Here is a 25,082-nt window from a genome sequence, read left to right on the forward strand (position 1 = left end):
AGATGGAAATTCCCACTGTGACTGTCACTAAAACACAGGAAAAGGCCGATTTCCAAAGGGCTTGTAAGGGCTAAACTCACTCAGACCTGGTGGTATAAACGGTGCCCCTTAAAGAAACACGGCCATGCGAGGGAGAGGGACCTCAGCTTTCCTGAGCCAATCAGACTGAAGCCGTCTCAACAGACAGATGGAGACACTAACCAAATGATCTTTTTTTTAATATATTCTTATGCAATAATATTGGACACTAATTACATCCATGTGTATGTCGGATCCCTGAGCATCATGATCCATGTTTTGTAACGTATTATGCTAGATATTGTGTGCTCTACAGATGTGTGCATGTACATTAACTGTTCACATTGAATGGATTGGTAAAACTTTGGATCCTTAAAACAATTTAGCCCACATGTCGCATCAGCATGCCGCTTATTAACAGAAATCCAAAGTACGCTTGACTTGATAACAAACAAAGGAATGGGGATTTTCTGGACCTCTTTCTGTTTGTCAGTAATCCATAACTTTCCTGTAGGCTCTACTAATTTCAGTTTGATTGTATGGCGTTCATTGTTCTCAGCCTCACTTGTAAATCGATTTGGATTAAAAGTTTCAGCTAAATGTCTAAGTGTTCGGAAACGTATTACTTTTATTATCAAAGAAAGATATATTCCAAAACTGAAAATTCCGCAACGAGCAGACCTATGACCCCACGTTTCATGATCCTTTGACCTCACGGTTCCTCCTCATGAGAGCAGTTCATGTGCTTGCTTGTTCATACAGAAATGAATGAAAACCAACAAATATTTAAAATGATCAGCACTTGATAAATGCACTAAACTTCAATAAACTGGATTGAGTGTTAATTCTTGAAACCCAAACTTCATGAGTTTGACGGGACACTGTTAACATAGAATTAATAAAAAAAAAAGTAATGAAAAGTCCTTACATCCGTTGCGATCCGGCACCAGCACCACCTGCTGGTGTCACTGAAAAACGAAACGAAAAGAGGACTGTGGGTGCGCGTGTTTTTGTACACCAGACGTCCCTGAGGTTTCGTATGTAGTATCAAGAAGGGCGGTGCATTTAACCTCCCGCCCGCCCGCCTATACGCTTCGGTTTTCTAAACCAAGCAAGCGGTGGGTGTTGTTTAAGGTAAGCTCGCATTAATCAGAGCGAAGTGTGTGTCTTTCCACGTTATATTATAATAGTAATCCTTATCAGCTGCCAGTCAACTAGGCAGATCTTTTGAAATCGACGTAACTGTTTGACTGTCGCCATTCATCGAACCAGCTCGACGATATCTCTATAGACTCTCAATATCCCTTTAGCTCCTGTAGTCTATGGCACCAACAACTAGGGTTACGTTTTCGGATTCAGGGTCGGTTCATAGCATGGAGGCACACTAAGAAAACAGTTTTTCCAGATGCCTGGGAGGACGGAACTGGATGAACTCTTGTTCTCCGACTTCAAGGAGAACCGCGAGATCCCACCCTCCGACTGGGACAGTAAGATGGAATTCTGGACCTCGCTGGTCCTGCAGACTTGCAGGGACGCACGGAGCCGTGAGTCTGAGCTGAAGGAACTCGACGCAGCTTTCAAGAGGAACGGACGGCTTGCCGTGGGCTGACCACGGTCATCCAGAGCATGGCCAGGTAACCATCTCACCAATGGGGCATGTTGTCATCCAAAGCTCTTGTGTCACTGTTACTGTCACTGCACGGGTTCTCATCGCGTTTGTTTGACCTCTCAGGTGTGGGAAGCTGCAGAGAGAGTCTGAGTTCGCTGCCAATGTAGACTCAGGCTGGCTGTCCTGGGGTGTCGGGGTTCTACTGGTGAAGCCTCTGAAATGGACCTTCTCCACCCTTCTAGGGAGTAGCCTGGTATCACAGGATGAGTCTTTTGTTGTGATAGAGCTAGTAAAGGTATGTTGACTCAATTCTTCGAAATCAATGTAAATTCTGTGCGACACTGTGAGTAATGTCACGGGTTCCACCTTCCAGGAGAAGGCAGCGGACCTGCTGGAAGCCTACAGGAGCAGTGCCTTCTCCGGCCGCTCGCTCCTGTCCTTCCAGGAGCTGAGCGAGCTCTGTTCTGAGGTCTGCCCTGGAGAGAGCTCCCTGTGCCTGGCTCTGCTGCAGCTGCAGAGGGAGAAGAGGTGTACTGTCTCAGTGCACGAGGGGGAGAAGGTAAGGGTTGTGTTAGCAGGGCAAAGTTTATACAAATAACAGATATTGAAGTTTTCCTTGTTTTGACGTCCTAACAGATAGTGAAGTTTTCCTTGTTTGGTTGACCTAACAGATAGTGAAGTTTTCCTTGTTTTGTTTACCTAAAAGATAGTGAAGTTTTCCTTGTTTTATCGTCCTAACAGATGGAGAAGTGTTCCTTGCTTTGCCGTCTTAACAGAGAGTGAATTTTCCTTGTTTTCGTCCAAACAGAGAGTGTAGTTTTCCTTGTTTTTCCCGTCCTAATAGATAGTGAAGTTTTCCCGGCCAGGGCAGTGCCGGGTTTCCCCTGTGAGCGACGTGGATGTTGGGATCTACCAGCTTCAGTGCAGCGAGAACCTGTGGGGGAACGAATCAAAGTCCTCGGCCTGGAGGCAGACAAGTACGGGACATACACTTTATCCATACAAAAACAGATACAAATACAAAGACAAATTATCCAAACATACAAATACAATGCACATTATACATACAAATACACATTTTACATAGAAATACACTTTATACATATAAATATACATTATACATACAAACACACATTATACTTACAAATACACAATAAACATACAACATGCTTTATATACACTTTATACATACTATTACACACAATACGTACATGTGGCCCAATGGGTTTATCAGTTTCGTTTTTTTTTTAACTGATTCTATTCTATATGAGTGTGAAGGCGTACCTACCTAGTGTCCTGAGTCTATTCCATAAGGGATGGTTTGAGCCGTTTTCTTGCTGTATGGAACACAGCAAGATAACACTATAACTGCACTATAACTGCTGGGGGGAGATTGGGCTGCTGTCTTTCTGAAAGCGCCATTAGGAAGGAAAACGGATGTTCTGCAGCAAAGCAATATTTTAGGAAATTGTTTAGACCATGGAATAGAGATGTCACCACATCGGTGCAGAGCCTCAAAGCCAATGCTCTGTGGTATCACTTAACCAAAGCACTCTGCTGGATTCAGGGCCTCAGCAAACAGCTGCTTGACTTATTGCTGGGGTCAGACTGTTGGCATGGGGGGTGAAGCACACTGTACTGTGCTTCCTGTCCAAGGTCAGGTGGTCATCTCTAATGTCCTGCTAACGCTAGGACGTGTGATTTATCTGCAGGTGCAGAGAGGAAGCGAGGATGCTCCTGCGGGACAGGAAGAAATCTCAGGTTACACACACACACACACACACACACACACACACACACACACACACACACACACACACACACACATGCACACACAGAGATACACACACAGAGATAGACACACACACACACACACACACACGCATGCACACACAGAGATACACACACAGAGAGACACACACACACACACACACTCACACACACACACACACACACACACACACACACACACACACACACACACACACACACACACACACACCACACACACACACACACACACACACACACACACACACAGACGCACACACTTATTGCATCCTGAAAATCAACCAGAATTTCCTTTTTAGTTTCTCTTTATGAGTAAATGGTTTCCTCTGTCTGAGCTGTTTTCAGGGGGGAGGCTATATATACGCAATCGACAAGATTTTCTTTAGCAAAAAAACAATCCATCACTACCCACACCAGCTGGTTGAACAGCGAGTCTATTGCGGTAGCACCGCCCTCCCTCTCTGGCACAACGGGGTAGTGTCCCCACCGACACCCAGTTCCTACCATTCATAATACTGCAAAGGCAGGAGCTCCCATCAGTGAGCCATAGGCTCAATCACCATGTGTTACATAATGCAGCCAGGGATAGATGTTGAATTTATCGCAAGGTGATGATTGGCTCAGGGAAAATTAATGCTTAGCCGAGTGTCACTTAAGCAACCAACACTAGACACTGACCCGCAGAGCCTGGGCCAGAGCAAGGGTTTTTCTCATTCCCTGTTAATAAAATGTATTTCACAGGCCTTGAGATGTCTGAGGGGACGCAAGAGGGTTGAAAAGAGAGCGGACAACCTGTTTGCCCAACTTGAGACCATTCGAGGTATACTGGACAGAATCGCCCAATCACAGACCGATAAACTGGTAAGCAGTGGAAGGTTAATAACAATGTTATTGTGGGTGATGAACTGTTTTGAGTGGCAGTATTTCTCTCCAGGGTGACCTCAGCGTTCAGCGGTTTGGATAAATGCTATTATACGTATGTTCCACTGTGCTCATGTCTTTGCATGTCAATGTGCTGGTGACCTGAAGGTTATGCAGGCGTATCAGACTGGGGTGGCCGCCCTGCGACTGGCATTGAAAGACGTCACAGTGGAAGGGGCAGAGAGCCTCGTGGATCAAATCCAGGAGGTAGCTTTGAGATTTCAATTATTGGTGTTTGTCTTTGTCTCTATTCACAATGCCATACTAACATGTGTGTCTTTCACCAGCTGTGCGATGTTCAAGAGGACGTGAACCAGACTTTAGCGGGCGTGGCCACTTCAGGTGCATGGTTTATTACAACACAAGATATATTGTGTCGTGACTCATTTCTGCTGTTGCGTGAGTACTTAGAGATAATTAACATAAATATGTGTTGGCAGACGAAAATGTGGACGAGTTGGAGGAAGAGCTCAAAGCCCTGATGGAGGACGCTGACGAGATGACGGACCGCCTCCCGGGCGTCCTGCCGGAGGTGCCCCACAACCCCCTGGTACCGCCCAGGGAGACGGCCCAGGGAGGTAGCTCCCTGCTGGCCTCCCTGCCCGACGTACCGACCAATACCTTCAACATCAGCGACCAGCAGCTGGAGGAAGAGCTGAATCGTTTAACCCTCAGAGACTCAGGTTTGTTGCGGTCCCTTCTAGTTCTACTCCCTGCGAATCTGTCCTCTGATTCGTCCGTTGTAATGCGTATCTTCTCCGTTCCCCCTTCTCTTCAGACTTTGGACAGAAGAAGAGGCTGGAGCCGGCGCTGTGAGGAACCATGTTGAAACACGTTGAGAGAGTTTCAACAAGGCTCTCAGTCAACTATAAGCAGTTATTTTATTCTCTTAAAAAAATGCCATTGCTGAGTCCTCAAAAAATTACCACAAGCTGAAATTAAGGGTTCAATGGATGTTAAGTTTAAATACAAACACTGTGGCACTTTGATCACTGAACTGAATATGGTATTATTCCATCATGGGGTTTTAAGTGACTTGTTTTGAATAGTGAACCTGTTATAATGTTTCCCATTCATTTTCAGCATGGACAAGGTTTCCATGCATAAAAAGTAATAGCATTTAAGTGATATTATCTGTGATATACTGTCTGCAATATTGTATGAACAGTACTTTTGTATTGTAAGTGGCCTTCATAAATTCAGATATAACTTAAAATAAAGATACATTTCATGCCAATTTAGGTTTTGATTGCCAATAGAAATAAAAATATTTTAAACATTTTTCTCTAACACTACTTAACTATTTAATATTTGTACTGCACTTCTCATTTAGATTTGTATTTAAAAAGTGTCTATAGTCATATTTCACAACACAGCAAATGCAATGTTTGTCTAAGATATGAATCTGAGGACCGGCACCGCCTAGTATACTTGTGTTGGTTAACACCGGGTGGCAAATCGAACCCACCCGACACAGCGCATGCGCCACGTCACTCAGCGGAGAACTGCGACGGAAGAGCAGAAGGTTCACTGCTAGCATCTGGCTGTCCAGGTAAGCTGAGTTTAACTCATCAATGAGGGCAAAGAAAGAGACAACCGTTCAATACTATTTTGGGATGTGATGTCTACCAGCCTCGTTTATTCTTATAAATGGTTTGTTCCACGTGTCAAATCCCTGTTATTTTCCCGTAGCTAGTTAGCACTAGCCGCTTCAGGAGTTCATGTTTACGCATGACGTATAACATCTCATCTCCTCCTGAGAGCTGAGGTCTGTCCGTCCAGACCCCAAGGACCTGTCCGTCCAGACCCCGATGACCTGAGTCTCACTGACCAGACTGTCATTGTCATCAGGTCCGGATCATGGCTGGCGATGAAGAAACAGAGAAGGTTATCTGGACCGAGTCGACACTCGCCGCTACAGTCAGCTGCTCACACATCGCTCTATATTAAATAATAACACCATCCGTCGTCATGGGAAGGTGTGTATTATTAGGGCAGCCCCTGGTTCATGACTGACACATTGATGTTCACACTCCGCATAGATGTAGCTTTCCTTTACTCAACACAACCGCCTTCCTTCTGTGTTTGACAGGATCAGCATCTCCTGCCTGTTCCCAGCCTCCTGGCATTTCAGCCTTTCGTCCCATGTACTTCCACGGATCTTACAGCCTTCCTTCAGACAGCTGCTCTTACTTGGCCTGGTTTTGTGCCTGGTGGGACTGCTGTACCTGATGTTCTTTATTGGAAAGGGACACACCATTTGGACTAAAGAGGAAAGCCACTTCCACAGGTACGCATGGTCGAACTCTGTAACCACTCCACTTCCTGTTTGACCGAAGCACGTAACAAATTGTTTGTTTTGGTCCTCTGAAGACACTTGGCTCGAGTCACAAACGTGGAGGCGACGGACACGAGCAACCCCACGCTGAACTATGGCTTAGTGGTGGACTGCGGCAGCAGCGGCTCCCGGGTGTTTGTGTACTGCTGGCCGCGCCACAACGGGAACCCCCACGAGCTCCTGGACATCAGGCAGATGAGGGACCAGCACCGCAAGCCGGTGGTGATGAAGATAAAGCCAGGCGAGTCCTACACACTCACAATTTACATTTGGTGCATTTAGCAGACGCAAGACTATCCGGCACCTCAGGAGGGGGAAACGGGGAACCGTCCAAGCTGTGTACAGTAAGGAGGGGACTCTGTTGACCTCAACTGAGGAGGTCGTCGGACGTTGGAAGGAACACTTTGAGGAACTCCTGAACCCGAATAACACGCCCTCTATGTTGGAGGCAGAGCTCGAGGTTGATGGTGTTTCGTCGTCAATTTCCCTGGTGGAGGTCACTGAGGTAGTCAAACATCTCCGCAGTGGCAAAGCCCCAGGGATTGATGAGATCCAGCCAGAAATGCTAAAGGCTCTGGGTGTTGAGGGGCTGTCATGGTTGACACGCCTATTCAACATCGCGTGGGAGTCGGGTACAGTGCCAAAGGAGTGGCAAACCGGGGTGGTGGTTCCCCTGTTCAAAAAGGGGGACCAGAGAGTGTGTGCCAATTACCGGGGTATCACACTTCTCAGCCTCCCTGGTAAAGTCTACTCCAAGGTACTGGAAAGGAGGGTTCGGCCGATCGTCGAACCTCAGATTGAAGAGGAACAATGCGGTTTTCGCCCCGGACGTGGAACTACGGACCAGCTCTTCACTCTCGCAAGGATCCTGGAGGGGGCCTGGGAGTATGCCCATCCGGTCTACATGTGTTTTGTGGATCTGGAGAAGGCGTATGACCGGGTCCCCCGGGAGAAACTGGGAGGTGCTGCGGGAGTATGGGGTAAAGGGGTCTATCCTCAGGGCCATCCAATCCCTGTACTCCCAAAGCGAGAGCTGTGTTCGCGTCCTCGGCAGCCAGTCAGTTTCGTTCTCGGTGGGTGCTGGGCTCCGCCAGGGCTGCGCCTTGTCACCAATCCTGTTTGTGATATACATGGACAGGATATCGAGGCGTAGTCGTGGTGGGGAGGGGTTGCAGTTCGGTGGTCTGAGGATCTCGTCACTGCTTTTTGCGGATGATGTGGTCCTCATGGGATCATCGGCCTGTGACCTTCAGCACTCACTGGATCGGCTGGCGGCCGAGTGTGAAGCGGCTGGGATGAGGATCAGCACCGCTAAATCTGAGGCCATGACTCTTAGCAGGAAACCGATGGATTGCTTACTCCGGGTAGGAAATGAGTCCTTAGCCCAAGTGAAGGAGTTCAAGTACCTCGGGGTCTTGTTCGCGAGTGAGGGTACTATGGAACGTGAGATTGGCCGGAGAATCGGAGCAGCGGGGGCGGTATTGCGTTCGCTTTACCGCACCGTTGTGACGAAAAGAGAGCTGAGCCGCAAGGCAAAGCTCTCGATCTACCGGTCGATTTTCGTTCCTATCCTCACCTATGGTCATGAGGGCTGGGTGATGACCGAAAGGACGAGATCGCGGGTACAAGCGGCCGAGATGAGTTTTCTCAGAAGGGTGGTTGGCGTCTCCCTTAGGGATAGGGTGAGAAGCTCAGCCATCCGTGAGGAACTCGGATTAGAGCCGCTGCTCCTTTACTTAGAAAGGAGTCAGCTGAGGTGGTTCGGGCATCTGGTAAGGATGCCCACTGGGCGCCTTCCTTGGGAGGTGTTTCAGGCACGTCCAGTGGGGAGGAGACCTCGGGGAAGACCCAGGACTAGGTGGAGAGATTATATCTCAACACTGGCCTGGGAACGCCTCGGGATCCCCCCGTCAGAGTTGGTCAATGTGGCCCGGGAAAGGGAAGTCTGGGGCCCCCTGCTTGAGCTGCTCCCCCCGCGACCCGACCCCGGATAAGCGGAAGAAAATGAGATGAGATGAGATTTAGCAGACGCTTTTATCCAAAGCGACTCACAATAAGTACATTTATCTGAAGAAAGAGAAACTATATATCGCTGTTGGTACAGTCAGGATGTTCATAGAACCAAGTGTCAAGCACTAGCAATCGCTTGGTTAACCCATTCCCAGTAAACAATCAAAGCTAGCTAGGTCAAGATGCTGCACAATTCTAAGGCTGATCTAGGTGAACACTGAAACCTTTTAAAGCTCTTCTATCATCACAAGCATATGATGAATTTCCGTTGTTGTATTAATGTTGACAATATTGTTGTCATAATTGTAATAGGTTTATGACGGATTTCCAATAGCAATAAAATGTGTCCTTAAACTTTCAACCCTTTAATCATGAAGCTGACTAGTTAGCTTCAAATATATCGTAAATATTTGGCCTGTTAAGTCCTTTGAGACTGTTATGGGCTATACAAATAAAATGGAATTGAATTGAACTCACTGGTTAACTCACTTGTTATAGAAGCTTTAACTGGTCCATTCACACCTGGTTCGACCAAGGTTTCCTTAAACCTGAACCTCGGTGGCTGATGTTAACATTGTTGTGCAGTGGACATCTCTAATGTGGACCTCTTTTGCTTTTAGGGATCTCTGAATTGGCCACATCACCAGAGAAGTCTAGTGACTACATCTACCCCCTGCTGAGCTTTGCAGCCCAACACATCCCCAAGAACAAGCACCAGGAGACGCCCCTGTACATCCTGTGCACCGCTGGCATGAGGCTCCTGCCTGAGAGGTATGATGCAGGCCCACTGGCGTCTCAGGGGTGGCGGTTTATTACTGCCTTGAAAAGTAACTCCTCATTCAAAAATCATTGATTAAGCGAGCTTGCTCAGAAGGCATTGGTTTAATTAATTCAAAATAGAACAGGCATTGATATTGGCGCCTGGTAACCAATCGTATGCCTACCACAACACATCTCTGCGTCTGCACGCTCTGCGCACGATGCCTGATCCAAGCTCGATGTTTTCATTCGCTTCAGCTTTATGTGTCTTTTAAGTGAAAGGCTCTACTTAAAGTAAAACAATATGACCTAATTTGATCCTACAGTTTGGTTACACTGCACTTGCTTTTTGATCATTACAAATTATAGTGCCAAATGATCACCTTAAAATAAGAAGATATACTGTTTCTCTAGCATCACACAACAATTGTAAACAGTCTGAGTTGCCGAGCCTGCAGCCGAATGTTGCTGACCTCAACATCAAAGCCTGCTCAATGGTGTTTCTGGTTTGATTTTGTTATTTTAGTCAACAAGAAGCTATTTTGGAGGATCTGCGGACAGACATCCCTGTCCACTTCAACTTCCTCTTCTCTGACTCCCACGTGGAGGTCATCTCTGGCAAGCAGGAAGGTAAGCAAACGGGATTCACCTACCGGGAGAAGTTGCAGACACTAAGAGTAGTATTCTCGTCAACACAATAAGGTTTCAAATATAAAAGGATTAAATTCTGATTACTAATCTTTTCTCTTTCATTCCAGGTGTCTACGCATGGATCGGAATAAACTTTGTACTGGGAAGGTTTAACCATGTCCACAACGGTAACGTTTTTCACGTTGTCTTCCTCTAGTGTTGAATGGTTCTCTTCTGAAGACAGGAAGAAGGTGATGGAGATCTTCTGTGTGACGTGTCATGGCCAGTCTGATGCCTATGCTAACGTGCTGCTTGTGTTCCTCCAGACGGCCAGGCCGTAGTGGAGGTGCAGCTCCCAGGAGGTGACCAACAGGAGGCGCTGGTGAGAAAGAGAACAGCAGGCGTCCTCGATATGGGGGGCGTGTCCACGCAGATAGCGTACGAAGTGCCCAAAACCGTAAGCTTTGCTTCTCCACAACAGGTTATTATCCACCAAACCAATTCAGTTTTATCCCCCGCTCTCTGATTTCTTTGCCACTTACCCTTCTCGTTGTCTCCTTCCCTCCCTCCCACCTCCTGTCTTTACCCGGTTCAACCGGTTTGCATCCTTTATTTTGGCCTGTGATGATGGTGACGTGTTCTCCATTCAACTCTATTGATGGCCTGCTGTAAGCCGTCTGCATCCATTCATAGCCGGATACAAAGTCCAACACATGGAACTTACTGAGAACCAACTTGAAACGTACATAATGTTCCGTGCTGGAAAAATACAAAGAAATCTGAAATGGTTCTGTTGTAGTCGTGTTTATTGTGTTGAAAGCATTTTTCGCATTGCAAATTCTAGTTTTTTCCACCACATCCTGTTGATTGATAGTTGAGCCACACATGAATCTGACATTGTGTAGTTGACTTGTACTTAGTAGTGCTCAGGTCAGCGTGTGTTTCTGCCGCTGATGTCCGCTGTGCCGTCTAGGAGGAGGTCGCCAAGAACCTCCTGGCGGAGTTCAACCTTGGCTGCGACGCCCACCGCACAGAGCACGTCTACCGCGTCTACGTCTCCACCTTCCTGGGCTTCGGGGGCAACGCGGCGCGCGGGCGCTACGAGGAGAGCCTGGCTCAGAGCACCGCTACCAAAAACAAGTGAGAACCGCTTTGGATCAACAGCCTACCTACTTTCTTTATTTTACTACTTTTTTTTTTTCTATACCTCTCATTTCCAACGGGACAGCCTTATTTCTCGTATGGGTTCAACAAAATGCATCTTACTTTCTCTGGATGTAATATCACCAATACCATTTGTCGAAATCTCTGTCATTCCGGAGGGCGTTTAGCGTGAAGACGCCTTCTCAAGGCTAAACAACACTGCACTTATGTCTTTTAAAAATGAATGTTTGTTTGGTCTAGTACACGTCAAGTACCTCACAAAATGTCTTATCACAGAGATCAAAGTACCATATTTCCCTTGTTTAAATACGTGGCACACAAAGCTCTCTGGGAGAATCGGCACAACAAAGTGACTTTGAGTGAAGGCCGATGACCATGGTTAATCTGCAGACCGATTCCGTCCTTCATGCGTCCATTATTATATTACGTGACATGTGTGTGTCCCCCCGTCCCCCCCCCCAGGCTCCTGGACCAGCATGCCGGGGAGACGGCCGAGTCCCCCCTGCTGGACCCGTGCCTCCCCTCCCACCTGCAGGACCAGGTGGGTGCGCTGCACCTCCGGGGCACCGGGGACTTCGACCGCTGCCGGCTGCTTCTCCAGCCGTTCCTCAACCGCACCGAGGAGAGCCACACCTCGCTCAACGGCGTCTACCAGCCCGCCATCGACTATGGCAACAGCCAGTTCTACGGCTTCTCCGAGTTCTACTACTGCACGGAGGACGTGCTGCGCATGGGAGGGGACTACAACGCCAGCCGCTACGCCCAGGCCGCCCGGGTAGGAGGAGGAGGCAGAGTGTTGTTTGCACCGCGTCTCAGATGAGCACGCTCACCCACCCGACCCTAGAGGCTCATTACTGTGAAGGCTAAGCGTCTTATCAGCCAACACAACATCAGACTGGTGGACGCTAGCTCCCAGCTGTTATTAGTGGCGATGAGGGCATTTTCTTTATAATTTTGCACGGGAAATAAGTGAATGCCAGTAAGAAAAGAATTGATGCCATTTGACGTTGACACAATACATTGTGTGTGTACATACGTGTTCACGTACATTTCTAATCACGCTGTGATTGCCAAGCTCTTTCCACTGAGCCTAGGACAGGGTCCCTTTAGTGATGCTGTGATGTTGTTGTGGGACCTGCTGGACTGAACTGGTTTGTGTTCCCCAGAGTTACTGTGCAACGCAGTGGAAAACCTTGAAGGAGCGCTTCGACCACGGCCTCTACGCATCGCACGCAGACCTTCACCGACTGAAGTAGGTCAAGCAAGGAACTGGAAACTCAGTCTAAGCCTAGCACAACTTAATTTTTGCCAGTTGTACAATAAAAAACAGGTTTTAGGTTATGCTGACCTTTTAAGTGCTGTAGGGATGAGTGTAGCTCTTTAAATACATCGGTTGAATGGCTTTTTAACGTTTTCCTTGGCAGCAGCCACAACAGCGTAATGCAATTTTTATCTACCTTTTGGTTTGTCTGTGTATTCCATCACTTCCAGCGCAGGGACCAGTGTTTTAATCTGCATGGTTTGTCTCTGTGTTCCATCACTCTGCGCAGGTACCAGTGTTTTAAATCTGCATGGATGCATGAGGTTTTCCACTCGGGATTCTCCTTCCCGGCAGAATATAAAAACCTGAAGACGGCCCTCCTTGTCTACGACAAAGAGGTGCAGTGGACTCTGGGAGCCATCCTCTACCGGACCCGCTTCCTGCCCCTAAGGTAAGGCGTGGTCCTCTGTCCTCATTGCCTTGTTTCTGGCTGAGTGCTAGGCTTATAACGCGCTCTCGGTGCCTCGTAGGGACATCCAGCAGGAGGGGCTGAAGGCGGTCCACTCCCACTGGCGCCACGGCTTCTCGCTGTTCAACAACCACTACCTGTTCCTGGCCTGCTTCATGGTGCTGCTGTCCATCGCGCTCTACGTGCTGCGCCTTCGCCGCATCCACCGGCGCGGGGGGGAACGCCGTATGCCGTCCTCTGTCACCTGGCTGGAGGAGGGCCTCCTCTCGACCCCCCTCCCCATCACACTCTGAACCCCTCCCCCCCCCCCTGGAACATCGACGTCTTCGCTCGCATGTCTGACCCATCCTTCTCCAGCACCTCCATCATGATGCTGCTCCTTATGACCCCGCCCCCCATGGAGAGAGACCCCGCCCCCCATGGAGAGAGACCCCGCCCACCATGGAGAGAGACCCCACCCCCATGGACAGAGACCCCGCCCCCCATGGAGAGAGACCCCGCCCCCCCATGGAGAGAGACCCCGCCCCCCATGGAGAGAGACCCCCCCCCCATGGAGAGAGACCACCGTCCCCCCCATGGAGAGACACCCCGCCCCCCCCCATGGAGAGAGACCCCGCCCCCCCATGGAGAGAGACCCTGCCCCCCCCATGGAGAGAGACCCCGCCCCCATGGAGAGAGACCCCGCCCCCCCCATGGAGAGAGACCCCGCCCCCCCCATGGAAAGAGACCCCGCCCCCCATGGAGAGAGACCCCGCCCCCCCCATGGAAAGAGACCCCGCCCCCCATGGAGAGAGACCCCGCCCCCCCCATGGAGAGAGACCCCGCCCCCCATGGAGAGAGACCCCGCCCCCCATGGAGAGAGACCCCGCCCAACATGGAGAGAGGCACACAGACCTCCATCGTGCTCCTTCTGTGCTTCCTGGACCAGACTGAGAAGGACTAGAGACACTGCATAGGGGGGGGGGGAAAGGAGTGGTATCTGGGATTTGACTTTGGGAAGGGATAATTTATTGAGCTATTTAATGCCTTTTTTTTGCCCCACGTGTGATTAAGTTACCAGTAGAAGTCAGTTTCCATGAGCATCCGTTACAACAGGACGGCTTAGTGACTGCATTGCACACAATACACGAGATGTGTATTTCTTTGGGTGCACTCGCCTTTTTGCCTTGTAAGGTGCATGATCACTATGATAATATTCATCTGTCTGTCATACCTTCTTCGGGATTTTATGTATTTTTATTTCTTGAGGCCACAAATACAGCATATTAAATATGGGCAGTAGAGGAAATTCTTCAGAATGTTAGGGACTGCGATTTCTATTTATTTTTTTGCGTTTCTTTGTGCAGTTATGTTCTGCCGTTACTTTCCATTGCAGGACAGGGATTCTAAAAACTTCAAACAGTGCAATATTTGCCCTTGTCATATCACTGTACCTCGTCTAATAATGAGCATCACTTCTCTTGTTCTCTTGGTGTCTTTTGTAAATCAAGAGAGGTCATCTACAGGAGGTCCAAGGGAGCTGAAGTTCAATGCCGCAAGTTGATGGTAAACAAAAGTGTGTGTGTATGTATGTATGCTTGTATCGGTGTATATATATACGTATGTATAAATATATATTTATATGTATATATATATGTATATGTATTTTACACTGTTTACAAGGATGGGGACGAAAGTGTTGTGCATTTCAGTGGAGTAATAAAAGTTTTATCGTACCAAGTTCTGTTGCTGCATTTTACAAGTAGGAAGTGAGTGTGATGTTGCGTAGGATTTGCTTTGCTCAATAAAGCTCCTTATTGAGTAGTATGCCTCTGCAATGCACTCTAGCCCAGCCAGAGTTGTATGGTGGTTCACTGTTTCTCTGACAATCCTAATAGCATATCAAGCCCTGGTATATGGAGTTCTGACACGTTGGCCAATCAGAAGAACCGTTGTATCTGCATGTTCTCTGCAGAGAACAAAACGGTTGCCATGTTGCGGCTGTTACTGCCACGCTTCCCCCAGGATCTTCAAGCCGCTGAGGCAGGGCTGCTTGCGCAAGGTGTTTCAGCGGCACATCTATTTTGCACATGGGACGGGAAATGGTTATTTCATGTTCCTGTTTTTTGATCAGCGTCAAGTCTTCCTTGTGATTGATGGTAATCTTAATCATAAACACTTTCTTATCAAAAGATCTGATGCAAAGGGAGATTAACCTGTAGCATGAGATGGGGTGAGTGTTATTGGACACGTTTAAGTTTGTTAAGCACACGCTGACCTGCTGTATAATGAATACTGTGTGGTTTCGGGAAACGAGACCCCAGACGCGTAACGCATGAGTCATTTGAGTGCTTTTATAAAGTTTGACCAATCTTGTTTTGACAGTTTTCTATCCAAATATGTAGAAAACTAACACTGAAATCAATTGTTTATCAACTAATCAACCAAAACGGAAGTGAAAGAAATAAAAGGTGGATCTTGACTATGTTTAAAAATAAAACCCCATTTAATCTGAAGGTGAAATGCACACTTCTAGCGTGCAACAAGAGAAACGGCCGATAAATTATTAAGAATCTGTGATGAATGAAGTGTTCCAGTCATTCAACCAACCCAAGATTGTGTATAAAAAAACGTCATTCTCACAATAGATTAATTGATTAATTGAAAATTGCTCGTCAACACACAATCATGGATCTAAATTAATAGACAATGGCTGAGCTGCAGGGACACAAGAGCACAGAGAGAGACAGTGTTAGTGTGGTTGGGTGGGGGTGTGTAGGGTGTTGCTAACCCCATTAAGCAGATGTTACTCGATATGTGTACTTAATCCACTTATCTTCCGAGTCATGCATGTGCCATTTGCAGTATGTGGTCGAACCCATAGATGGAGGGACAGATACACTGCTGGAAAAGTCGATTGAACTGTCAGGTAGGGCCACGGTCATTTAGAAGCCAAACTTTCGATTGGACAACAGAGTCCAAAGACCCGCCTCGCTGTTCGAAGCACGGATTACTATTGGTCCACAGAGCCAGGATCCAAACGCATGCTGCTGACGTCGCACAGGCGCTGGGACTCCTGTGGCGATGTTGTGGTCATACACGCCGCCGGTTTTAAGAGTCTTATCTTGCGCACACTCCTTGTAGCCCTGGTCCCTCACATGCATGGAGTCAAGAGCCCACCGTGCGTGGCCACACTGGAGATGTCGGGGAACGAGGGCCGAGAGGACGAGGGGGACGGGGACTACGAGAGCCTGCCGCCTCATGTCTCGTTGACGACCCACATGACAGCGGGGGCCGTGGCGGGCGTGCTGGAGCACACGGTCATGTACCCCGTGGACTCGGTCAAGGTAGGCTCTCTGGAGACGCTATGGGGGGCTTCACGCGTCCTCACAGACCTGCCCACTGACCTTATACACACACACACACACACACAGATATACCCACACAGACACACACGGTGCATGGCTGTGTAGCTGGATGGCTAACGTTAGCTCCTTCATCAAGTCCAGGCGTCGAGCTGATTCAGAGCTCTTCATGTTGCATGGATCCCTCGAGTAGACCCCAGACCGTCCTGGGACCCTGTGGCCCCAGTCCCGTCCTGGGGTCCCAAGACGGGAGAAGTGATGGGTTATCTGATTGAACTGAGTCAGACGGACGCCGATCAGAATGAAACATCCCGTATTGACACCTCATCTTTCTGACGTGGGGAAACAGACTCCCCTTGGGACCCGATCCACAGGCACATGTGTTGAAGATGCACGACCTTGATTCCCCGCTCAGGAGGGGTTAGTCGGGGGTAAATGAGTGCCAAAGGGCTTCGTTTACTTCTATCGGCCTCCTTCCTATGTGCGAACAAACCTTCAATGTGGCTATCTAGCTTTTAGATCATCTTTTTTATTTGATTTATTTTCTTACAACTTGCTTGGTCGCTAAAAGCAGATTGTACTTGACTTCTATAATTACTGGACAGCTGACCCACTGTGAAGGTGCAAGGGATGTGTTAGAGGCCTTCAGCCAGTTCTATTCCTGAAAAGTTAAGATTACCCCCTATCATGGTCACCACGACCGGACCAGCATAAACAGAGCACTGGACTTGCTATAGTCCAAGTTTTCATCACATCAACCGAACCTATGAGTTTTGTATTATTAGTATGCTATTCAACCAAGGTGAGGTGAGTTGTACCTGCACCCGTGTTTGTGGTCAGCGAGTCGGAAAAGAAGCTTACTGGTGCGCCGTACATCTGGGAAGCTTCTTTATGAGGGAACTGTTGGACATGCCTAACCGGTTTGAGCGGTCATTAGAGTGGACTAGTGCGTGTGTAGCCATGCGATGACGTGAATATGATACTCCTCAACGCTACTACAACCCCCAAGTTATCACAACGGAAACCTCTTAAACATCCTGAAGTGGCTTGCATTGATGTAGTGTAGTACTAGTTTATGAGATAACTGGTTCTACTCTGGCATTGCAAATATACTTTTCATGTAGCCCGACGTCTGTATGTTTAGCATACAACATGCAAATTACCACATTGTTGTTTCATGTTTAACAGTTGCTAAGAAATACATTTTGGGCTTTGAGTTGTACATTTACATGTGACTGTACTTTTTAACTTAAAACTGTTGCGCTTGAGTTAAAGGTTTAATTTATTGTTGCAAGATGGTTAAACTAAAGTGGTGTTGATCCTAAGATGTCCTCGGGTCATAAATAAGGTGAGGGGATGTGATGTCAAAGAACCTAAGGGTGTTGGCTCCCACTAAGGAAGCAGGGGAGCTTATCAGCGGGGGGCAGAGGAGGGAGGGCACACAATTGGATATTGATGAGTACTGATAAGTCAACTGTCAGGGCGCCTGTGCCATCAGTAAGTTGTGGTTCAATTGCCTTCATTGATTGCATTGTTGGGTTTCTATTTCAGAGACTCCAAATCATAAAAAGTGTTGGTGCAATAATGAAAATATTGTTTGCTTCGCTCGTAAGTAATAAGTAACACTTTTATTTCATTTATTATGTATGAAAAGGAAATTAAATCTCTTTCATAGTTGAGAGAGCGGGGAGGAAGCTTAGGGGAGGATACAGCCCCACAGTCTCCCTCCGAAAACAAACACGCTTTGTTGCGTCCAGATAACTTGGCTCTGTGAACTATAACAAAATGACCATCATAGCCAACATCAGATCACCCAAAGTCCTCTATGCTCATTGTGTCCTCAGAAAGGTAATTGGCACACGTTAGCATATGATGAAGGAGTGCCCAGAGGTCTGTTACCTTCAGGCCATTGTTTCTACTGTCCTTCTCGACATTTTGAGAACAACACACCCTGTTAGCCTCATTTTATTACGTGAACGAGTGAATCATCAACAGATCACAAAGAAAATGTTGGGATGAGACTAAAACCTCTCCATGAGGCCAGCATATATCAGTGGAAGCTGTCCTTAAATGAGGTCCTGACATTAGAAGCTTCAGTGTGCTCAAGCACAAAGAACAGAGACGGAAACCATCCCTCGTGTTCAGCTTGTGGCTCAGTAGGTCTCACCAGTATTCAGAAGGTCAGAAGTCTCACCAGTACTCGGGTCAGAAGGGCTCATCAGTACTCACTCACCAATATGTTTTTTTTTTAGGGCTGATACAGATTATTATTTTTTTCATCAGCCTTAGCCAATGACCGATAGACTGATACCGATTTTCTTGAGAGCCGATATTTGGAGCTGAAACTGCTTTTGCTCCTCAAATTACACAAATTAGAACAAAAGGTTACAAGTCTCAATTTAAAAAAGGAACATGCATTGAACTGCCTGTATCATGCCGGGAAAAAATATGTAAAAAATATAAATAAAATAAGATTGGCGAAAGAAATGCGATGGCCAATGCAGATAACTACTCAGTCTCAACAGTAGGTCCCACAAGTACTTAGAAGGTCAGAAGGTCTCGCCAGTCTCAGAAGTTCTGACCAGTACTCAGAAGGTCTCATCAGTACTCGGGTCAGAAGGTCTCACCAGTACTCAGAAGGTTTCGCCATTACTTAGGGCTCACCAGTACTCAGGAGGTCTCACCATTACTCAGGTCTCACCAGTACTCGGAAGGTCTCACCAGTACTCAGTCAGAAGGCCTCAGCAATACTCAGAAGATCTAAACCGTACTCTAGCTAGGATGTGTGAGACTCTAGCTAGGATGTGTGAGACTCTAGCTAGGATGTGTGCAGTACTCATGCTCGCCATGTAAAAGCTGTTGCAGGCAGGGGAAGGGGAGGGAGCACCAACACGGATTTATTTTGAAATCTCTCTCTCTATTATCTAATGGGCCGACATGGCAAATGTGGAAATATGGTCACAAATAACACGAGAAAGTTGAGCAGTACTGTAAATTAGATTTATTAGATTTAGATGTAAGAAAACATACCGCTTTATGTAGCAATTCTCTACTAGAAATTGGCATAGAAGGTGTTACAAGCTCCTGAACATTGTACTGTGTTTGTATAACCTCATGTATAACCTTGTTGACTAAAGACACACGTTGTTGGGAAGAACACGCAATGACATCCATCTTCTCCTCGTCTCCCCTAGACCAGGATGCAGAGCCTGCAGCCAGATCCCAAGGCCCAGTACAGTGGGGTCTACCAGGCCCTGAAGAGGATCATCCAGACTGAGGGGCTGTTCAGACCGCTGAGGGGGCTGAACATCACCATGCTCGGTGCCGGCCCCGCCCACGCCCTCTACTTCGCCTGTTACGAGCAGGCCAAGCACTCCCTGAGCCACACCTTCCAGAGCAAGGGCAACAGCCACTTGGCTAACGGTCAGTACGGTTCCAACGCCTCTTTGAGCTGACTGCACAGTGGGATCCGGTCCCCAACAGTGCTTTGAGGACACTCAATTTCCTTGACTGTCTCGTTAATTCTTGGATGATGTCTGGCTTTCCTTTTGCACGATCGTGTTGATTGAGCGGTTGCTTCTCCTCTGAATACCAACAGGTCTAGCAGGAAGCATAGCAACTGTCCTCCACGACGCCATCATGAACCCTGCAGAAGGTAAATCCTCAGGAACCCCGTCTTTATCGAGCCCCCTGTGACCCTGTACCCTGACCCTCCCTGTCCTCCTCCAGTGGTGAAGCAGAGGATGCAGATGTACAACTCCCCGTACCGGGGCCTGTGGGACTGCGTGCGGACCATGACGCGCGCCGAGGGCCCGGGGGCCTTCTACCGCAGCTACAGCACGCAGCTCACCATGAACATCCCCTTCCAGGGCCGTGCACTTCATCACCTACGAGCTGATGCAGGAGCGGCTCAACCCCCAGCGCCAGTACAACCCGGGCAGCCACGTGGCGGCGGGCGCGCTGGCCGGCGCCGTGTCGGCCGCCATCACCACGCCGCTGGACGTGTGCAAGACGCTGCTCAACACGCAGGAGAACACGGCGCTGGACTCCATGCGCGTCAGCGGGCACCTGACGGGCATGGCCAATGCCTTCAGGACGGTGTACCGGCTGGGCGGTGCCGCGGCCTTCTTCAAAGGCGTGCAGGCCCGCGTCATCTACCAGATGCCGTCCACGGCCATCGCCTGGTCGGTGTACGAGTTCTTCAAGTACTTCATGACCCAGCAGCAGCTGGAGCGAGAGGCGTCCAAAGGCTCCCGCTAGCCGGAGGAAGCCGCCGCGAGGGATGCCAAAGAACGGAGCGGGAGAAGCAGAGAGCGGCAAGCGTGACGGTGGGACGACGGGCGTGTCCGGTGTGACGGCGTGGAGCAACCTGAGTGACGGCGCCTTACCGGTTTTCCTGGGCCTTGTTGCAAAGGCCTTCCAGGAAAAGGATTTGCAATGTGACACTGCGTGGCACTACCTACTTCCTACACAACCTTCACTCTTTTTGTTTCTGTTCCCACCGAGCGCTCGTGAGTGGCCCTTCAGAGAGGAGCGTCAGGCGAGCAGGCAGCCAAGCGAGAGAGAAAGGCCTATTCTTGTCTGTTTACCTCCTCCCTCCACAACGCTCACAGAAGTCACTTCTGCTCATTGTGTGCATTGATTGTTTGCCTTCACTTGGGTGTTTATAGTTCTAATATGGGAACTTTTTATTTATACTATCATTGCATTCTTCTGGCGTTTGTATTTATGTGTGTGGAACAAACACAGGGCTCTCTGCTTGCATTCCTTCTGAGTGTTTTATAACAAACTGCTTTTGGGGCATTATTTTATTCTCTGTTCCCAAAGGCTCTTACAGGGCATGTCAACATTTTATGTCTTTACAATATTTCCTACTGGTTCCTGTAGCTGTCATTTGAACATGGAGATAAACTCTTCTATTGGGCCCCTCCTGATGCCACACGTGTCAGATCTCATAATGAGGGGTCAGATATTGTTAGCGGTGGTCCTCTTGTTGTCAGGATTATGAATAGCTGAAAATTATATTTTCGTCTTTCTGAGAGCACCGCACGCACTCTCTCAGTATCAGAGCTGTAGACCGCAGCGGTCCTCATATCGCCTTGTTTTAGGTGCAGTACTGCATTGTTCCAATCACGCACAACGTGTGTGTGTGTGTGTGTGTGTGTGTGGTGTGTGTGTGTGTGTGTGTGTGTGTGTGTGTGTGTGTGTGTGTGTGTGTGTGTGTGTGTGTGTGTGTGTGTGTGTGTGTGTGTGTGTGTGTGTGTGTGTGTGTGTCGATATGCAGGTCCAAGCCATGGGTCCAAAGTGAAGTATATCTATTGCCATCCTCTCTTTCTAGGATAACTATTGTTCATGGGTGAGACTTCTTACATGCCACGCCCTTATGCATTCGTACCCTTTGTTTGGCAGTGTGCGTATGGCTACGGTTGTGATGTCACTAAATCAGCCTTGCGTCCACACCTGCATTCAGCGGCACAGTCCTGTGCTCTCTTTGTAGGCAAGGCTCTACAATTTACACTCCATTCCCCTCCCAACACAACCCCCTCAAAAAGGTTAACCCATCGTAACAATTAACGTGTAAATTGTTAAGTGATTTAAAGGGGCGTACCTTTTGTGAAGGAAGATTCCTAATCTCATTCTGTCCATGATTTCCTCCGTGGTCCCCATTTAGCCTCCTCTACGTCCTGAGTGTTTAGCTGACCGTGGTGGTCCGTATGTCCCTCAGGCTTCAATCCTCCTGGAGGGACGGAGATTTTTTTTTTTTTCTCGGCACTCAATGATTAACGCACAATGTAACATATGAGACTAGAAATATTAGGGTTATAATTACGTCATTAATGTTATTTCATACAATCAAATTCCTTGGTTTTTTTATACCCCTTAATCACAGTCCCAGTCAACGTGCTGAACAGGCCTTATTTTATGACACCACTCTGACACTAGCCCCCCAGCGCACACAAAACATGTTCATCTTGTGCCTACACATACACCATCTACTCAACCATACAACATTCACCCATACTGACATAAAACACCATCCACACAGCCAGAACCATTCACCTAACTGACACTCACACCATCCACACAACCATAAACATTCACCTATGCAGACACTGACACACAACCATAAACATTCACCTATACAGACACTAACACGCATCCACACAACCAGAAACATTTACCTACAGAGACATACAACCAGAAACATTCACCTATACAGACACTAAAACCATCCACACAACCAGAAACATTCGCCTACAGACACTGACACACAACGAGAAACATTCACCTACACAGCCACTGTCACACAACCAGAAACATTCACCTACATAGACACAAACACTATCCACGCCACCAGAAATATTCACCTACAGACAGACACCATCCAAACAACCAGAAACATTCCCCTACACGGACACAAACACCATCCACACAGCCAGAAACATTCACCTTTACAGACACACTCATCCACCCACTCCGCAGCAAACAAGGAACACTCCATCATTGCCCCTTAAATATGTCCTCTGCTCAAGACACTTGGTGGGTTATCAAAGTTTAGACATTTCTTACATACTTCTCTTGTAACATTTGATAGGTCCACAAAATACATGTCTACTTGAATACACCAAAGCTAAAGGCCCAAAATACATTGTATTTGGGAGAACATTAGTTTGACATGTCCCAACTTCTTACAAATGTAATTATGGGATGCATATATGTACATATATAAACATAATCTAATGCCCACACTTATTTAAATCAACCAGAATTATGTTCTTTTGTTTTCAATTAAATTTACATTTTTTTAATGTTAGAATGAATTTGTTAGAATTGTAGCCTATAGCTGTTTCGTGTTTTAACAGCAGGTTCAATCGACATCTTATGCAGGGTTATAATTGTGTAAATTACCTGAAGCTGTATACGCACATACAACAAAAAATGGGAATGATTTGAGTGCCATCTATAATGCAAGACTGTCTGGAATCAAACAAGAATGTGTCGCTGCTACAGTATGCAACACTGGAGCTAAAATAAAATACTTAATCTACTCCTCTTTTCGAAATTGCTTTTCTCTCATTCCAACTGGTGCGTCTTGTAAGACCAACAAAGTGTTGGTCTTGGAGATTCATATGAGCTCAAAATGTACTAGTTTATGAACAAAGCAATCTCCCTTCTGAATATTTGTAACCTTTAAATATGGATCCATGCAATGAGCAAACAATTCCACCAGAGGGCACTGTAGATAAAGTTATCCCCTTTCTAGAAGAATGAATTCCTACCAAGGAGGAAATACCTGCCTTTAGTAACTTAAACCACATTTAAAATGAACGTTAACATTAATTGAAAAATATAAAATGTTTTGCACTAATGGATGAAACAATTTTTTATTTTTTTTATGGAAAGTAGTAATATAGGCCTAGTTGAGAAAGAAAGAATTACATAAGGATGCGTCCATTATACGGCGGCGTGCTGTTGGACACGTAGGCCCTCTGGGGGCCCCTTCTCCTATGTGTTTGGCTGTGTGGCCCCTGCCTCCACGAGGCTGTTTATCTGAGCTGTACAATAATCAGCTCCTCTTCTACGTCCCTATCTGAAGCAGCCGTAATCTCAGCTGAAATGTCTCTATACATGTGATGGGAGATTACAGATTGGTACACAACAGGCTGTTGTGGACAGACCACCACACACACAAACAGACTCACACACACTGACTCACACACATAGACACACCCAGACACACAGAAAGACAGACAGACTCTCACACACACACACACACACACACACACACACACACACACACACACACACACACACACACACACACACACACACACACCACACACACACACACACACACACACACACACACTCTTGGGGAGAGGGAGAGGATGAGAGAGAGAGATGAGATGGTTGTGATGCGTCTGTATAGTCTCTCCACCGCTGTACCAGTGCTGCTACATGTGGGATCCAGTTACACTCTCTGAGGAAGTTTACGACTCGTCCTGCAGGGGTCATAACATCCGGGCCGTTATGCACATCTTTTTCAAACCGTCATATCAACTCAGTGCTGTTAGCGTGTCATGGCACATTGGAGCCCCGACAAAAGTCTCTTTGTAGCAGAGGTTTCTTCAGCTCGCCCATCTCCACTGAACATCTGTCTGTTTACCAAACAGCAGGGTGGGATGGCCCTGCGACCACACAGTCCCCCGGCCCACTGGCCACCACTAAACCAGTTAGACCAGAGAGAGAGAGAGAGAGAGAGAGAGAGAGAGAGAGAGAGAGAGAGAGAGAGAGAGAGAGAGAGAGAGAGAGAGAGAGATATTCAGAAAGGCAGAGGAATGTGCTCATCGTCTGTGTTTCCCCGTATCTCTTCCAAGCCCGTGGGGAAGGAAGCATTATTACAATGTGTCAGTGTGACAGACAAAAGCTCCAACTCTCAGCTCAGCCCAGCTGGTTTATCTGATGTACTGTAGCTGACGTACGATAACGTCAGGCCCTCAGAGCCGTCATAACAGATCCTATCCTCTCTCTCTTCAAGTCTAATTACCTGTTTACCTCTGAAAGCCTCCATCAGCCCCTCTACTGCTGCTGGTGCTGACAGCGGCCCTCTTAAGGTTTACATGTTTTTTTGAGATTTACTTTTGTTTGTTCCTTGATTGTTTGTTGATATTTTTGTCCTGGTTTTACGTTTATAATTCTTCAGAAGAGACTTGATCTAGTGCAGTTTATAACATATATCCAGAAATGTTTACAAAAAGCATTTCAGT

General features: G+C 47.5%; 3 protein-coding genes across 4 annotated transcripts; all 3 read left to right on the forward strand.

The window, feature by feature from the left end:
* The first annotated feature begins 1,423 nt into the window (after positions 1–1,423).
* chmp7 (charged multivesicular body protein 7) lies at positions 1,424–5,590 on the forward strand. The gene is given in 12 exon segments (XM_056592474.1): positions 1,424–1,616; positions 1,619–1,652; positions 1,751–1,922; positions 2,001–2,186; positions 2,472–2,562; positions 2,565–2,604; positions 3,340–3,388; positions 4,160–4,279; positions 4,448–4,546; positions 4,627–4,681; positions 4,780–5,022; positions 5,118–5,590. Coding segments are annotated over 12 exon segments (1,320 nt in total). The 3' UTR covers positions 5,156–5,590.
* Positions 5,591–5,834: 244 nt separating this feature from the next.
* LOC130384853 (ectonucleoside triphosphate diphosphohydrolase 4-like) lies at positions 5,835–13,263 on the forward strand. Of its 2 annotated transcripts, XM_056593230.1 has the most exons (13): positions 5,835–5,891; positions 6,191–6,318; positions 6,432–6,629; positions 6,713–6,918; positions 9,308–9,458; positions 9,973–10,076; positions 10,205–10,264; positions 10,403–10,557; positions 11,050–11,216; positions 11,703–12,015; positions 12,407–12,492; positions 12,791–12,952; positions 13,032–13,263. In XM_056593230.1, the coding sequence occupies exons 2-13, from the start codon at positions 6,311–6,313 to the stop codon at positions 13,261–13,263; spliced, it is 1,842 nt and encodes a 613-aa protein (XP_056449205.1). In that variant the 5' UTR covers positions 5,835–5,891; positions 6,191–6,310. The 2 variants fall into 2 exon arrangements, with proteins under 2 accessions (XP_056449205.1, XP_056449206.1); XM_056593231.1 differs by lacking the exon at positions 5,835–5,891 and having other exon boundaries at positions 6,032–6,318; positions 10,403–10,533.
* A 1,686-nt stretch (positions 13,264–14,949) lies between these two features.
* slc25a37 (solute carrier family 25 member 37) lies at positions 14,950–21,466 on the forward strand. The gene is given in 6 exon segments (XM_056592477.1): positions 14,950–15,182; positions 16,094–16,296; positions 19,509–19,737; positions 19,913–19,969; positions 20,044–20,183; positions 20,185–21,466. Coding segments are annotated over 6 exon segments (1,029 nt in total). The 5' UTR covers positions 14,950–15,172; the 3' UTR covers positions 20,575–21,466.
* Positions 21,467–25,082: the final 3,616 nt, after the last annotated feature.

Source organism: Gadus chalcogrammus, chromosome 6 (genome assembly GCF_026213295.1).
Source record: "Gadus chalcogrammus isolate NIFS_2021 chromosome 6, NIFS_Gcha_1.0, whole genome shotgun sequence".
NCBI classification, from domain to species: Eukaryota; Metazoa; Chordata; class Actinopteri; order Gadiformes; family Gadidae; genus Gadus; species Gadus chalcogrammus.

What these genes read in the sequence shown, in the direction of transcription:
- LOC130384853 (XM_056593230.1), top strand. An exon ending in AGCACCGCTACCAAAAACAA is followed by an intron (nt 11,217 to 11,702) that starts GTGAGAACCGCT and finishes CCCCCCCCCCAG; the next exon opens with GCTCCTGGACCAGCATGCCG. An exon ending in ACCCGCTTCCTGCCCCTAAG is followed by an intron (nt 12,953 to 13,031) that starts GTAAGGCGTGGT and finishes GGTGCCTCGTAG; the next exon opens with GGACATCCAGCAGGAGGGGC.